Here is a 13,527-nt window from a genome sequence, read left to right as displayed (position 1 = left end):
TCCTTGAAAACAGAGATTCTGGCGTACTTCGACGGACACGGCTGGTGTTTTAAAAGAATCGAACCTACTTTCCAAGGATTCTCCCTGTTTCTCTCGTTCTCGCTATTGAGAGGTCCGCAGGAAAACTGATACAGGTTACAAAATCTTTGATTTCTTTCAAATTCTGTTACAAAAGTCTATATCGTCTCCAGCATTATTCTCTCCGTGCTATCAATTATCCGTACGAGACTATCTGTGGACTTAAAATAATTTCTTTAATTTGCAAGCTCTAAGGAATTCTGTAAAATTTCGAAACGAGAAACACGGGTCTCGATGACGGGAAAATAAACGAGCGTATCAAGTAACGAGCAGGCGGATACGCGAACGTGCTACGGAACTTCGAAAGATTCATTGTCGAACGAATATGATCGCGATTAGATGCGATCTGCAACCATTACGCCGCTAATCGGCTTAATTGAGGCTCTTCGTGAAGAGGGAGGGGAGAGAGGGAACGGGAAGAACCTTGTGCAGCACGTAACCGTTTCCTTGCGATAAACCTGTAAAATATTCTAGCCGATCTAAAGGCTTCCATTACCTCTAAATTGAATTTCGATGAATTTCATTACATCTTTTTCGCTGTACATAGTTGTTACATATTTCTATCTTCATCGGTCTGTTTAACTAGAACGTGTGCGGTAGTTCAGCGGTGTTTGTCGCGAGCCGCTAACGAGCAACCTTCTCTCCTCTTTCTCGTTCTTTCTCTCGTTTTCTCCGTGGGTTCGTCTCTTTTCTGCCCTCCTTCTTTGCCCCGCGAAGGGCGCTCCACCTTATATAAGTCTTATAAAGAGCAAAGCGGCGGACCACACACATCCGATCCTATCTGCAGTCTTCTCTCTGTGCGCTGCGCCTACCTTTCCCTCTCTTTCCTTCCTTTCTGCCACGGGGACAAACTCTGCGCCTTTCTGCCGGCACGAAGAGACACGCGGCGCTCGCAACCCGCTTAAATGCGCGTCCTACGCTCCTTTCGCACGCCGGCCACTTACAGATCACGGTAGATTCCAGAGCGATACTCTGCTCGCGATTTATTCTCAGCCAGCCTTGCCTCGCTTTTCTCTTTATCGATCTCGTTCTTTTTACCTCCCCGTTCGTCGTTATTATTTGCGCCACGCGCTGCTCGAGACACTCGCGGCAGGTGGTGAGAGACGTGGATGGATTTAGATTGCGGAAGGTTATGGAGAAAGTTTATTACTTTTCCTTTGACGTTTTCCATCGTCCACTGATCCTTGTTACGTGTTACGGAATGTTCGCAACGAATTAAAATCGAAAAGTCGATAGTAAGACTTACCCCGTTCTGTGGATCGCAGATTGGCAGAGTATCCGGAAATAGAAGAAGACAAGATTAGAAGCGATCATCAAAGGTGCAGATGCGATAACACTTAAAATATTTGCTGAGTTGTAGGTATATAACTATCGAATAGCATTCTATAGATCGTAAGTTTATTCGCGATGACACCGTACGATACTAAAAAATCCATACGGACTTCTTATACGCCCACCTTTGCATAATATACCTTAAAAAAAGATATACTGCCGGGGAGCCTTTATGATCTGATCTAAGCATCTGACGCGATGAAACGGGCGAGAAGGACATTGTACGAATTTTAAATGAACTCTGAAGCTTAGAGATGAATCGCATTAGGGACAAAATTTATATCAAACCTTTGCGTCATTTATTTCAACAGAAACGTCAAATCTAAGACACCCATCAGAATTTTTATATAGAATTTTTCTTCGCTTAGAAAATTAACCGAACTCACCGAAGTCTCATTGACACTCTTGATATAATCCTTGTAGGTACCCGCGATCAGCTTCACGATGTTCTCGTCGCCGTGTTTGGCCGCCCAGTGCAACGCAGTCTGCAACATCATCAACAACATGAGATAATAGATCCTACAATCTACTCATACTGCGAAATAACATAACTCTGCGCACGGATTACACTTGCAGAGAAACGAGACAAAACGATTAGGAAAAGGAGAGACAGCGGAGAAGGAGGATGAACGTAAAATGGGGTGAACGTAAAAATACGCCAACGACGGAAATTTACGGGCCACGTCGCGAATATTTCGGAAAAATCGCGACGGTGGCCCGGTTGTAGACACGACGCGACCAGCTGTAGCGTATTTTCAGCCCGCGGGGCCCCGGTGAAATATTCGCGAATTAAGCAACGGCTCCCGGCCACGTCGACCGGAACGAGCTGGATGAATGGCGACGTCGGACAGCACTCGAGAGTAGAATGAGGTGGAGCACTTCGAGGGCAGTCGATCACCGGGCGCGAGCTCACGAGAGAGGGAAGGACACGGTGCGACGAAACTCGACTCACGAAGACCCGAACATCTCTAGAATCGTCGTCCGGGCTCGAATTACTCCGCGTGGATGTCGGGGCGAAAAAATTCTCCACCGGAACTGGCACGGACCGCTGGATTCTTGGCTGCGATTCAGATCGACGATATGGCTCGGTGGAAAATTTAAAGGACGTCAATCGATGGATCTTTTACATCTGACCGCTCTTGCACAATAATTTACCGTTATTTGTCATTTCCTTGCGAATAAAACGAACTTATAGAACTAACTCGTTTATTTCTTGAGAATTGAGTATCAACCGTGTACTTATGTAATAAAATTATGATATCGTCGACAAGTGGAGTCGATCGGTTTGACTTGTGAGAGGCTCGCTCATTTACGAACCGCAGCATATGTGAAATGAGACGAAGAGATGGCGAACCGCGAAGCGATCAGCGACATTGTCTTTCAATTAACCAGAAAGAGGATCATCCCGTATGAACGGTCAGAGAATTTACAGGGATGGAATTCAGGGCCGAAACAAGAAGTCGAGGGAACGTTTTTCGCAAATTTTGTTTAAATCGTCCGTTTACGCTATGAGTGACACGCTGGACAAAAAGCGAGAGAGTTAGAAATAACCCGCGAGTAAAATGTAAAGAGCGCGTTTTTAAATCCAAAACAGCACGCGTCTACGAGCGGTTGAAGCGAACGCGGTCTCGTTTAAGCGTTGAGTTATATCCGGGCTGGCTTGCTTTGACATCGAGCCGTTCAAATGCCCGGCTATTTCCATATAGCGGGTTATTCCGACCAGCGGATTATTTCGAGCATATACGTTATTATTCTTTGCAAGTTAGCCGTGACGGCTCGTAAATTTAATGGCCGCGGGCAGGTCTCGCAAAAACGCGCAGACACGCGCGCGCCATTCGTCCGACCGCGCTTAAATGTCGCTGTCGCGTGGTACCTCGCGGTATCACGACGATCGCATGGCCCTGTCGATGGTCACTAAGCATTTAGCGTTTCCGTAAAACGTGTACGGGAGATAACAAAGTTATTTCACAAATAATTAGACTGCAGTGTTTCCAACGATTTTCACATAAAAAATATCCGTATAATCGATGACGCCATTCGCCTTTAAAAAAAATTGATCACGAATGAAAACACGAAGGCTTTGAAAGCACCTCCTGCGGATATCATGGATTGACCAGTGATATAGTACTGATTCTGAGTAGTGCATTACTAGATTCTGGTGCTTGTACTACTGAGAGCTTAGTACTGATCAATAGTCAGTAATGAATTACAGCTGGTGAATTACTGAGACTAGTTAGTGCTGGAATTAATAGTGGGTCCAAATAGTTATTGGAGAAATACTCACAATCGGTGGTATTGTGCGCTTCTTCGGAATTATATTTTTTAACAGATTCCAGCAGTTTTTTTCTGTAAGGGATATAATAAATTTGAAATAAAGGGAGGAAGAGAAGAAGCAAAAAGGAAAAATGAAAGAAAAAGAGAAAAAGAAACAAGATGTCCGTTGGCAAAACAACCAGGAAGAACCAGGATTATTCCGCACGGTCCAGCGTAGGGTGGCTGGTTCGCTAAGAGAGAAATATACGATCCGCGTCGGGGATATAAGCAAGCGTTCGCGGTGCTCCCAGGGACATGTATTTTAATTCCGTCAAGTCCGCGTCCCGGGGGTAGATTAAAAATAGTGTCCGGGTCTCCAGATTCGCACGCTGCCGTCATAGAAAGCCGGACGTCCACCTGATCCACACGGAGAGAGCCACTACCGCGGCTGGACCGTCTGCACCGCTACCAGAGACAACTTGCAGGCCACCTCATTAGCGGCGGAAAAACTCATCCTAACGAGGCTACGTACCTAATGACGAGAACCACGCGCGCGCTCTTTCGTGTATGCCTATTTACCCGATGTGGCTGTGTGTGTGGTTTTACGTGGCCACCGTTGCGCTGCCACGACCAACGTCACCCTATGCTCTACGTCTGTTCGTGAAAGCGTGTGGGTGACCGCGTCGTCCGTGCAGCCACGTGTGGGGTGCACCTTGTGCGCCCACTAGCCCTATATGCGCTGACTGCACGGCAAATTAACGAGCAACGCACCGAGAGGATATACGACCTCCTGCTTGATATTAGAGGCACGTGGCGCCAATACCGTTGCTCAGCCAGCGACCGCGAGGACCAAGAACTCCCTGATCGAAATCGAAATCGTAGCAGCACGATAAACGCGGCTGCTCAGTATGGTGGATATCGAAGAGCAATCTTCGTTTTGGTTCGTTAAATCGTGAATTGATTTGGGAAGGATACCACTGTGTAATTTAAATGATCTCGAAGTATTCAAGTTGAAGGAGGAGGGAAGCGAACCTGCTTTGTTAATTCGCTGTTGTTATTTTTACGAGTTATTGAATCTTGTTATCGAAATGTGTAAGGTATTTGTACCTTGTACTCGCAGTGAGAGGAAAATACTAAGAGTTTTCTAAAATTATGCTTTCACCGATATACTGTCAAATGCAATTCCGTGGATCAGTCACCGGTATAAATAAAACGAAGATAAGAATTATTAACACTTCGTAATAGTTATCTCCTCTGTTCCTTTTCACTGAATATCGTATAACCAAGTAACGACAGGAAAACCAAAATATCGGCATCCCCTTAACGTAACAAACTCAACCACCCTGTGAACAACGCACGACATCGCCTACAGCGACAGAGATTCGAGGAAGACGGCACAATGAATCTCGTTTACACAGAGTATAAAGGAGCGTGTGGAGTGCTAATCAAGATTAGGATCGCAAACCAGACGACAGACGAGCGTGATCAGCGGTGGAGAAGCGAGAACGCGAGGACCAGCGGCAAACACGGTACCGCCTAATACGGTCCGGCGCGAAAGATGCAAGAATCCGGGAGAAATTACACGGCCGGGGAAACAAAATGAATTTTTACGGTAGCCCCGCAGCTCTCGGCCGTGAGAGAGGGGCCATCAGCGCGCGTTTCTCTACGAGCGCGTATATACCGCGTCGGCCGTCTACTTGCAGCCTGCTAACGAAGTTTTATGAAGCGCGATAGCGCCATACCTACGCCGTCTCGTGGACTTTGGCGCTCCTTAATTTGTGAATGCTACGCGCACACACTGTGTCGGCTGCCGCGAAAGAATGGTATGTCGGCCGACAACGTGATATATCTTCGGTCCTCTGCCCTGGACCTTCGTTGACCACCGCGCGCCATACCTATATACACGGTAGCCGTCGTCTTCGCGCTCTTTACCGGCGATTCCTGACTTGGAAATCCCTTGGCCGGCTGCCTTCGTCATGCGTGAGAACGTTCACCGTCGATCCTGACCCTCTCTTCTAGGTCTGGCAAGCGATTTGCGCTCCCCTTTGTTCCATCATCTTCCGCCAGCTCGTGCCACGTTTTTGCCTTATGTAGCTTTGTTTGCCGGATTAATGACGGGATTAATGCGTTGTTAATTGTAGGGGACGTTTCGTATGTCGTTTCGGTAGACTGAGCGTTTAGGGTCAGTTGTTAGAGATGGGAATAGTCTTCAGATTGAATCACGATCATGGGAGAAGCTCGTCAATGGCCATTAGTGATAGATCGATTTTGAACATAGTATACAGTAGTTAATATCAAGTGAATTTGAACTTGTGCATCTGACACGTGATACCAGCCAGCATCTTGACCCCTCTGATCTTTGCGAAAGCATTCTGATCGGACGTTCGATTCGCAAGAGTCCAAACACCGTCTCGACGAATAGTTCCGGACATCCTTTGTCGATATCATAATCAAATCTCCGTCTGGATTAATTAGTACATCCCGGCGGTTTCCGCTGGCTGACCGGTTGCACCGGTAGCGGCACGACAGAGTCGCCGGTTTTCGTGGGTCCCTGGTGTACCCACGGTCGATGTGTGTACACCACATGTGCACGAAAACTATGTAGCCGTGGGTATATAGTTGTCTCCTCGTGGGTACTGATTAAGCTAACCGGAGACTGCGGACGCTCGAAGGCACGGCGAGCGGCACGGAGAAGGCCTGTGCAGCAGCAGCAGCAGCAGCAGCAGCAGCAGCAACAACGGCAGCCAGCTACCGCGGGCTCTGATGTATGCGAGCGATACAGATATCTCCGGGAAGGAATTTGCGTTGAATTAGCGTATAATCGGCGGGCCGATCTGCTCATACGGAATCCCGCGGCCCCGCTTACACGTGTCCCGAGAGCTGTATTCTCTGCGCGAACACAATATTTAGTGGCCGTCTCCTCAGCGTGGCCCTTTCCTCCCTTTTGCTCCCGTGGGACTCTGTCGCTGCCTGGTATGCGGACTCTCCTTAAAATCCGCGCCCGATCCCGGCCCAAATTTTTGCCTCCGTCGCGCCTCGTTCCCGCGACCTTCTCCAAGTCCGGCTACGTCAATTCGTGGCACGTTGATTAAACCGCTACAATCGCCGCGATCGAAGACTTCCATATCAAGATGATACTCGGAAGCCCAAATTCTTCGCTCGCGACAGTCGAATGCGAGACTTCGCAACAGGCAAAAGATGTCGCAATTATGAGAAAAAGGGCGTTTTCGTTTGTGGTTTCTGAACATTTGTGTAATTAGGTTGGAAAAAAAAATATCTCCATCCAAATGTATTCATCAAAGATACATCTATTTATTCATAGATAATTTTATTGCGCTTCGTGTAAGATCACCAGGATCCATACGAAGTTGCCGAGAGAACAGTTCGACGACATAAATCTCGTCCATAAAAAGAATTATGAAAATGCAAAAATATCTGCATATCTGAAGCAACATCGCTTAGGACAACCGTTTCTGCGAACATCTTCGACTCCCTTCCAAGATCTTTTAGAGAAATATCGGCCACGTATCAGGATACATAACGCATATAGTAGATCGCGACCGATCAAGATACAAATTGACGAAGTAGAAGAGGGATCTGAGCTGCGGTTTAACAGGCTTTGCCGCGAATAATCGGCTCGCAGAGATGTCTTTGTTTCCCCGGAATCGGGCAGGGTAAACAGATTCCGGCGAAGCGAGGACGGTTCTTAACTGCGGCGTTCATCTCGACATCGAGATTCGAGCGGGGGCAGGAAGCCGGTTCGGCGACCGAACCTCTCCTCGAACTCGTGGCCGCTCGCGGTGGGTCGTCCCGATCCTGGCGGCGATTCGATCTCTCGAAAGTCGATTCCGGGAAATCGAGGGAGACGTCGGGCGCGTGTCTTCCGATGGGAAGGTGGAGGAAGGAACGGAGTCGCCGGCGGATAAGGAAGGAAGAAAGAAGGAAAGGAGAGGAGAGGTAACGAGCCTCCGGTCACGTGTACGGCGTCGGGCGTCGAGATGTCAGATCTATCGGCGCGTGCTCGATGGCGCGTGTCCTCGCCTGTTGATCAGCCTCGTTGCGTCTATGCCCGCCGTGTATCGGCTAGAGCTTCGATCGGATCTATTAGTCACGAATTCCCCTTTCTACGACGGAACTCGCCGCATTGACGCCAGTGTCGAAGCTGTCTGAATCGACTGATCGCGGATGAGAAGCGCGGACAATACACAGAACTATTCCTATACCTCGACAACAGGGTTGTATGATACCACAGGCCGAGATAGTGTCAACAGGCTATTTAATTGTTAAAAGAGATTCGTTGTATTTTTTAGGCGATTAAGACGTGTCGTAGCAAAGAGTAAAGTTAATTTAGTTAACTGTAGCGAAAGAAATTAAAAAATAATGCGATATAAGGAATATTGTAATTAATTTTTTTACTAGTCTAAGGATCACGAGCATAAAATAACTGGATCGTATAAGCCGTAAGCGAAAGGAGTACCGACACGATTAATTGGCGCTGTATATTTGGCGAGATTGAAGAAAAACGGACTGGGGGACGATATTTCTTCCTCGCACCGAGGTGCTCGTTACACGGCCGAGTACGGGTGTTGTTGCGTCGCGGTCCTCTCGTGGCTGTTGTTCGCTCGGTGAATGCGGGGGAAACGTCCGGGTAAGAGTGTTTTATTTCCTGCAATTGCGTCAAGGAGGTGTGTTGCCGGCAGTCCCGTAAAAAGAAGAACAAACGCCGCGTGGCGTGCCACTAGGAACTTTCGCGGCCCGCGCCAAGGATATACAGGATGCAGGAGGTGTCATTAGCATAGCGCGGAAGAGCCGTGCTTTATGATTTATTCGGCCCCTTCTTGTTAGACCGTTCTTTTCACTCGTAATTCCAGCTGCACGCCAAGTAAACACGACCCAGGCCACAATCCGTAGCTATGTAGATTCATGGAGCAGATGCAGAAAAAAGGAAATTCACTTTTGTCCGTTCATATATCTGAGAAATCTCTGCGTTTCGCTCGTATCTGGATATATTCTGACGAGCTAAGGTGATATTTAACGCCGTTTAGCTCTAGGTGTTTACGCCGCTGTCCGATTCAATCGATCTCTTGCATGCATACGAATGATTAATAACTCTGAAACTAATATTCGTTATCAAAAGCATTCGCAATGGCAGCGATCTCGGCTTCGGTTCAAACGACGAACAATAGGAGGCAATGTAACCAGTCTGAATGTGTTGTAGACAAATATAGTTTAAGATACATACATTTTTACGAAGATCGAATAACGTTCATCTATTATGACCGATATAGCTATTGTATTGTAACGAATAAAAGAAATCGTATACAAAGATTATCAAGGAATTTCTTACATGTATATCAGTAGATATTCATGAAAATGATCATACATCATTCCTTATGACTTGGTTACCAATTAAAAGATATTAGAACAATCTGTAGCAACGATTCGAACGTAACTAGATACATGTTTTGAAATGTTTTCAACAACATCCGCAACAGCTCCTGGCAAACCGTTCACCTCGGACCGAAGGAACGATACGCACTGATTGCTGAAAATGGGACACTCGATTGTTCAACAGCTCCCGCTGGCCACTCCGGACCGATACCAGCGTTCTCTTTTACATCGCGATCACAATGTTATCCAGCGCCATCGAGCCTGCAATTTCAATCCGTCGGCGCGATTGAAACACTGCTTCCTAGATCAAGGAAATAATAAGAACCGTACAACGCCGGATCGTGCAAACGAGGTGTAACCGAAATCACTTGAGGCATCCGCTCAAACGAGCTGTGACTGCACTACGAGATTTTTATCCCGCTCCCGACTCTTTAATTCCCCCATCGATCGCCGGTCGAGATAGCGCGATACTGCTTCTTGCTATTATTCTCGCTATAATATTCAATCCTAAGAACAACGCACTTAGCCTAGTTTGGATGATTTATCCATCGATCCTGGCGTCCGAATTTCGCTTTATTTTAACGATTATGCTGGAAGCATCAACGTTTTAAAGAATGAAAAAGAATTGCCAAAATATCCAAGTTCATTTTGTAATTTCTCAGTATTGTTCACAGCCCTCCCAAGGAATAAACGATCATCTTCTGGAAATTCGGGAAGGGAAAGTTATATCATTCTGAAAAATATCAGAAAAAGCTGTCGAGTAAGTCTTAACTAATTGGTAGAGGAAACTGACTCGACCATCGACCAAAAAAAGCTATCAACATCCGTTACGCAATTAAGCAAGCGTATAAGGAGAAGCACAATTGCAGGTAGAAATCGTTGCTTGGCAGTGTCCTCGGTGTGTCGCAGGTGGCTTCTTTGAGCCGCGACGCGACAAGGTATCGCCATCAGCCACGTCCATTAACTTGAAAACGTTGACTCGCTTCGACGAGCATCGACCGGCAACGATTTCGCCAAATGGATGACTAGAGAGCAAATATGGAAATTGTAGAGTGTCTTACACGTGCAACCGTGGGAGACCGGAAGTCGAGGATCGGTACTGTTTGTCGCAGGAAGATGCTCGCTGTTCTGGATACTGGCTGACCTATTTGCGGTGTCAGGAACAACCTGTTTCTAGGCCTTTACCATCTACTATATTCCTAACTGATCGAGCCGATAAATATTAAGGATGCAAGTAACGATCTATTGAAATGTGACATCCATTTCGAATCACCTCGCCTATATGAGGTAGGAGGAGAATAGCAGGTTTAAAATTCAGAAATTCTTTCGCAATTTTTAAACCAGAGCTATAAAATTAAATCCAAACATATATTACGATTCCACTAAACGAAAACATAGGTAACTAACCATTAGCCTTAACACTGACATTAAAAACCATCGACTACACCAGGGTATGTTGTTAATCTCCAATCGAGTTCCACAGGAAATAGAGCCTGATAGTCTGGCAACGAGCCGAGATTCTTCTAGGACGAGTATCGATATCCGCAGCGAATCCTGGTGTCTAGTGGTTTGCTGGATAACGTGGCGCGTACCTGGCGGAGGTACGATCGCCGCGTACGTCCTCTTCGAGCGGAGTTTAAACGATTAACGCGAGCGGTTTGCCGCGAATAATCGATGTCCCCGATGTCCTCGGGCGTACGGCAAAGTTCTCGGATCCAGCGCGGTATTTCACAGGGGATTACGCGGCTTACGTTTTCGTTCGATCGGCCACCGCTCCACCTCTTTCGCTGTCAGGAATTATCGGCCGCGTGCTGATTATATTTCCCTTCAGTCCCATCGTTTCCCTTCGTTTCCCTCGTTAATTCCCTCGGTAGAGAAATTCTTTTTCTTCCACTGTTTTGTGTTCCGTTTTATGTAAACGTACGACGTCGTTGTTATCGCGTCGAAGTTCAGTGAATCTATTTTTGATCGGTTTTTTTATCAGGTTTGGGAAATATAGTTGGGTTTTTTCAAACGAATCGCTTTGTACTTTCATCGACCACGCGTCTGCTGGATGACAGATAACCGGCCGCGATCAGATCGAATATCAAGCGACGCGATAGCAGTGGAAATCCTCGATACAGAGTGCTGCACTTGAAAGCGAACCAGTCTCTCTTTAGAATTGTTCTCGATTAGCAAGCTTTCGATAAACGAAGTTGAAATCATCGTATAGGTATAGATATATCTTCGTGATAGTATTGCCACATTCATGACGGAAGATGCATTAACGATAAGTCGGTGTAAGAGAAATTATTATCGCGCAATTGAACGATATTTATGAACGTACTTGACAACTTCTTTAAGAATAGCGATCGTTGGTCGTTTGTCCATAAAGTGGTGAAACAACACCAACATTTAAAAACCAGCTTGAACCTCGAGAACACTGATCGTAGTTGTCTAATTTTGGCCCGATTCTCCATCGCGTCGAAACGTTTCCTTTAAAGCATCTTCGCTCGTGTTGTCACCAACAGGAATCGTCGACGCTAAGAAAGACGCATCGCGCGACGATCAATCGTCCTTCACGAATTCCTCAGCCGATGCCAAGTAAGGTGGTACGTTATTAATCAAACTCGAAACAACGAAGATGGCGATTTATTCGAAACGTGTAGATTTGGCGAAAATACTTGTTCACGAACGAATGTCAGGCTTGAAAAAGCTGTTGGCTACGGTACTTGAAGAGGAGGTCAACGATCGAGGAAAATCGAACGTTGCTCGATCGCAGATGCGGAATTTCTCTAGCGTCTCGACGAGAGTTTCACGAGGTTGTGGTGCAAGGGTAAGCCGCTTTGCGAACGAGCGGAATCGCGCACAGACGAAGGAGGAAGGGAGTAAGCGATTAGGTAAACCCAGGATTAGTTGGACGGCTGGTGCTCCCTTCGTTTCGGATCGGGTCCTGCCTCCACCTCCGCGACACCACACCTCCTATTGGCCTAGGAGAGTGAGTTCGATTGCCGCCACTAATAATGCTACCCCCGATTTACATGATTGGATTGGCGTGGCGAAACTGAAACTGCCGCCTGCCACCGGCGTCCTATCCTTGTATCGGCATGCAAATGCTGGAAATTAGCTGGATCCTGGACAGAGGATCGAACGACGCGTAGACCTCGTAGAAGAACCGAATTATGCCTGGTGTTCGCCCGGGTCAAATGATCTACGACGTCGTTTTCCGTGGAATCGGTAATTTGCCATGTTCGTAAAATGGATATTGAATATGCGATTCGTGACAAGCAGACAAATCAGGGAAGCGATCGGGTTTCGTTTAAGAAGTGGATCGAGGTCGTAGTAGTAAATGGGATGAACAAGTCATTTTTTATGGACTCGACGTAAATACGATCCATTAACATCGTGAAACGGACTTATGGAAATTTTCAATGTTTGCAACATTAGCACTCTATCAGCAGAATGATCAATTATTAATTTAAGTATTCAACTAGAAACCTATGCTTCATTCGCGTAAGGTACGATCGGCTCTCTTAGACATATGTTACACTATCCTGACCATGCATCATCCCTGTGAGCAAGCTCCTCCGGCCATCACTTGACGGGCCGATAAAAATGATTTCGCGTGTCCACGGATTCTCGTGCAAAAGCCAGGCCTTTGTTTCGTTCCCGGTGCTCGTATATATTTCTATTTCCCAGTACGCGGCGTGGTCGATGATCTAGAGGCGACGCGATCCCGGAAAAATACACCGGGAGATCCAGCGCGTCGGAATGATATTGAATCGTTCCCTCGTGTCGGACGTCGGGCCAACCACCAATATATTTCATAGACGGATACAACAAAAGGACACGGTTTCCTCGGAGAGGCTTCTCGAAGAGATTAGTATGCTCGTATCTGCATGCCGCAAGATCGTATCTTCCGCGAGCGCGGTCCTTTGTGGGTTTTTGTTTGCGTTGCGTACGTATTTATGTGAGCGTCCTCATCCTCTTTCTTTCCTCCTCCGCCGCCACCATCGCTGTCGTAGCTCTTCCCGTAGTTCTTCTTCTTCTTGTCCTTCTTCTTCATCTTTCTTCGCTGTTCCTTCGTGCCATAACCGCGAGGACGCGTCCCTCCTCAGGAACGCTTCGAATGATTTGCTTTGTCTTCTTCTCGATTTCTCAGACTGATAAAAAGACGCTTCATTGGAAAATAAGCGTATGTGCAAATACGAGTTGGAAAGTAACGAAGTATTAAGGGAATCTTACTGCGATGAAAAATTATAGCCTGAAAATTGGAATTCCAATGCAAAGTCCTAAAAATGGTTGAGAAGTAATTTCAGCGAAGTCGAGCGAAGTAATTCGTTTTATACGGTTGGTGGTGCGATCATAGATCAAGAGACATCGCGGCACAAATTTTAATTGAAAACCGTCCAACGCTGGCAATTAGAAGAAGCCGGCGGCGCCGCAAACGGTGGAATTTAGGGGCAGCAACGGTGCCCGGACATCCGTCGCCTT

At 46.8% G+C, this 13,527-nt stretch overlaps 1 protein-coding gene across 5 annotated transcripts in view; it reads right to left on the bottom strand.

Moving 5' to 3' along the window:
• Window positions 1–13,527, bottom strand: part of LOC117235139 (ankyrin repeat domain-containing protein SOWAHB) — a 113,097-nt gene that overhangs the window by 14,754 nt on the left and 84,816 nt on the right. For all 5 annotated transcript variants that reach the window (XR_004493629.1, XR_004493630.1, XM_033496892.1 and 2 more), the window contains exons 9-10: window positions 1,797–1,895; window positions 1,325–1,330 (exon numbers count right to left, since the gene is read on the bottom strand). Coding sequence is in view for 3 of the 5 variants with exons in the window: in XM_033496892.1 (XP_033352783.1) it covers window positions 1,325–1,330; window positions 1,797–1,895 (105 nt within the window). In the remaining 2 variants the exon portion in view is untranslated. The remainder of the gene's footprint in view (window positions 1–1,324; window positions 1,331–1,796; window positions 1,896–13,527) is intronic.

The sequence above is a fragment of the Bombus vosnesenskii genome, unplaced genomic scaffold (assembly GCF_011952255.1).
Source record: "Bombus vosnesenskii isolate JDL3184/JDL3185 unplaced genomic scaffold, Bvos_JDL3184-5_v1.1 scf7180000013314, whole genome shotgun sequence".
NCBI lineage: Eukaryota > Metazoa > Arthropoda > Insecta > Hymenoptera > Apidae > Bombus > Bombus vosnesenskii.
The sequence above is the reverse complement of the archived record's forward strand: the minus strand, read 5'-3'. Positions and strand labels throughout refer to the sequence as shown.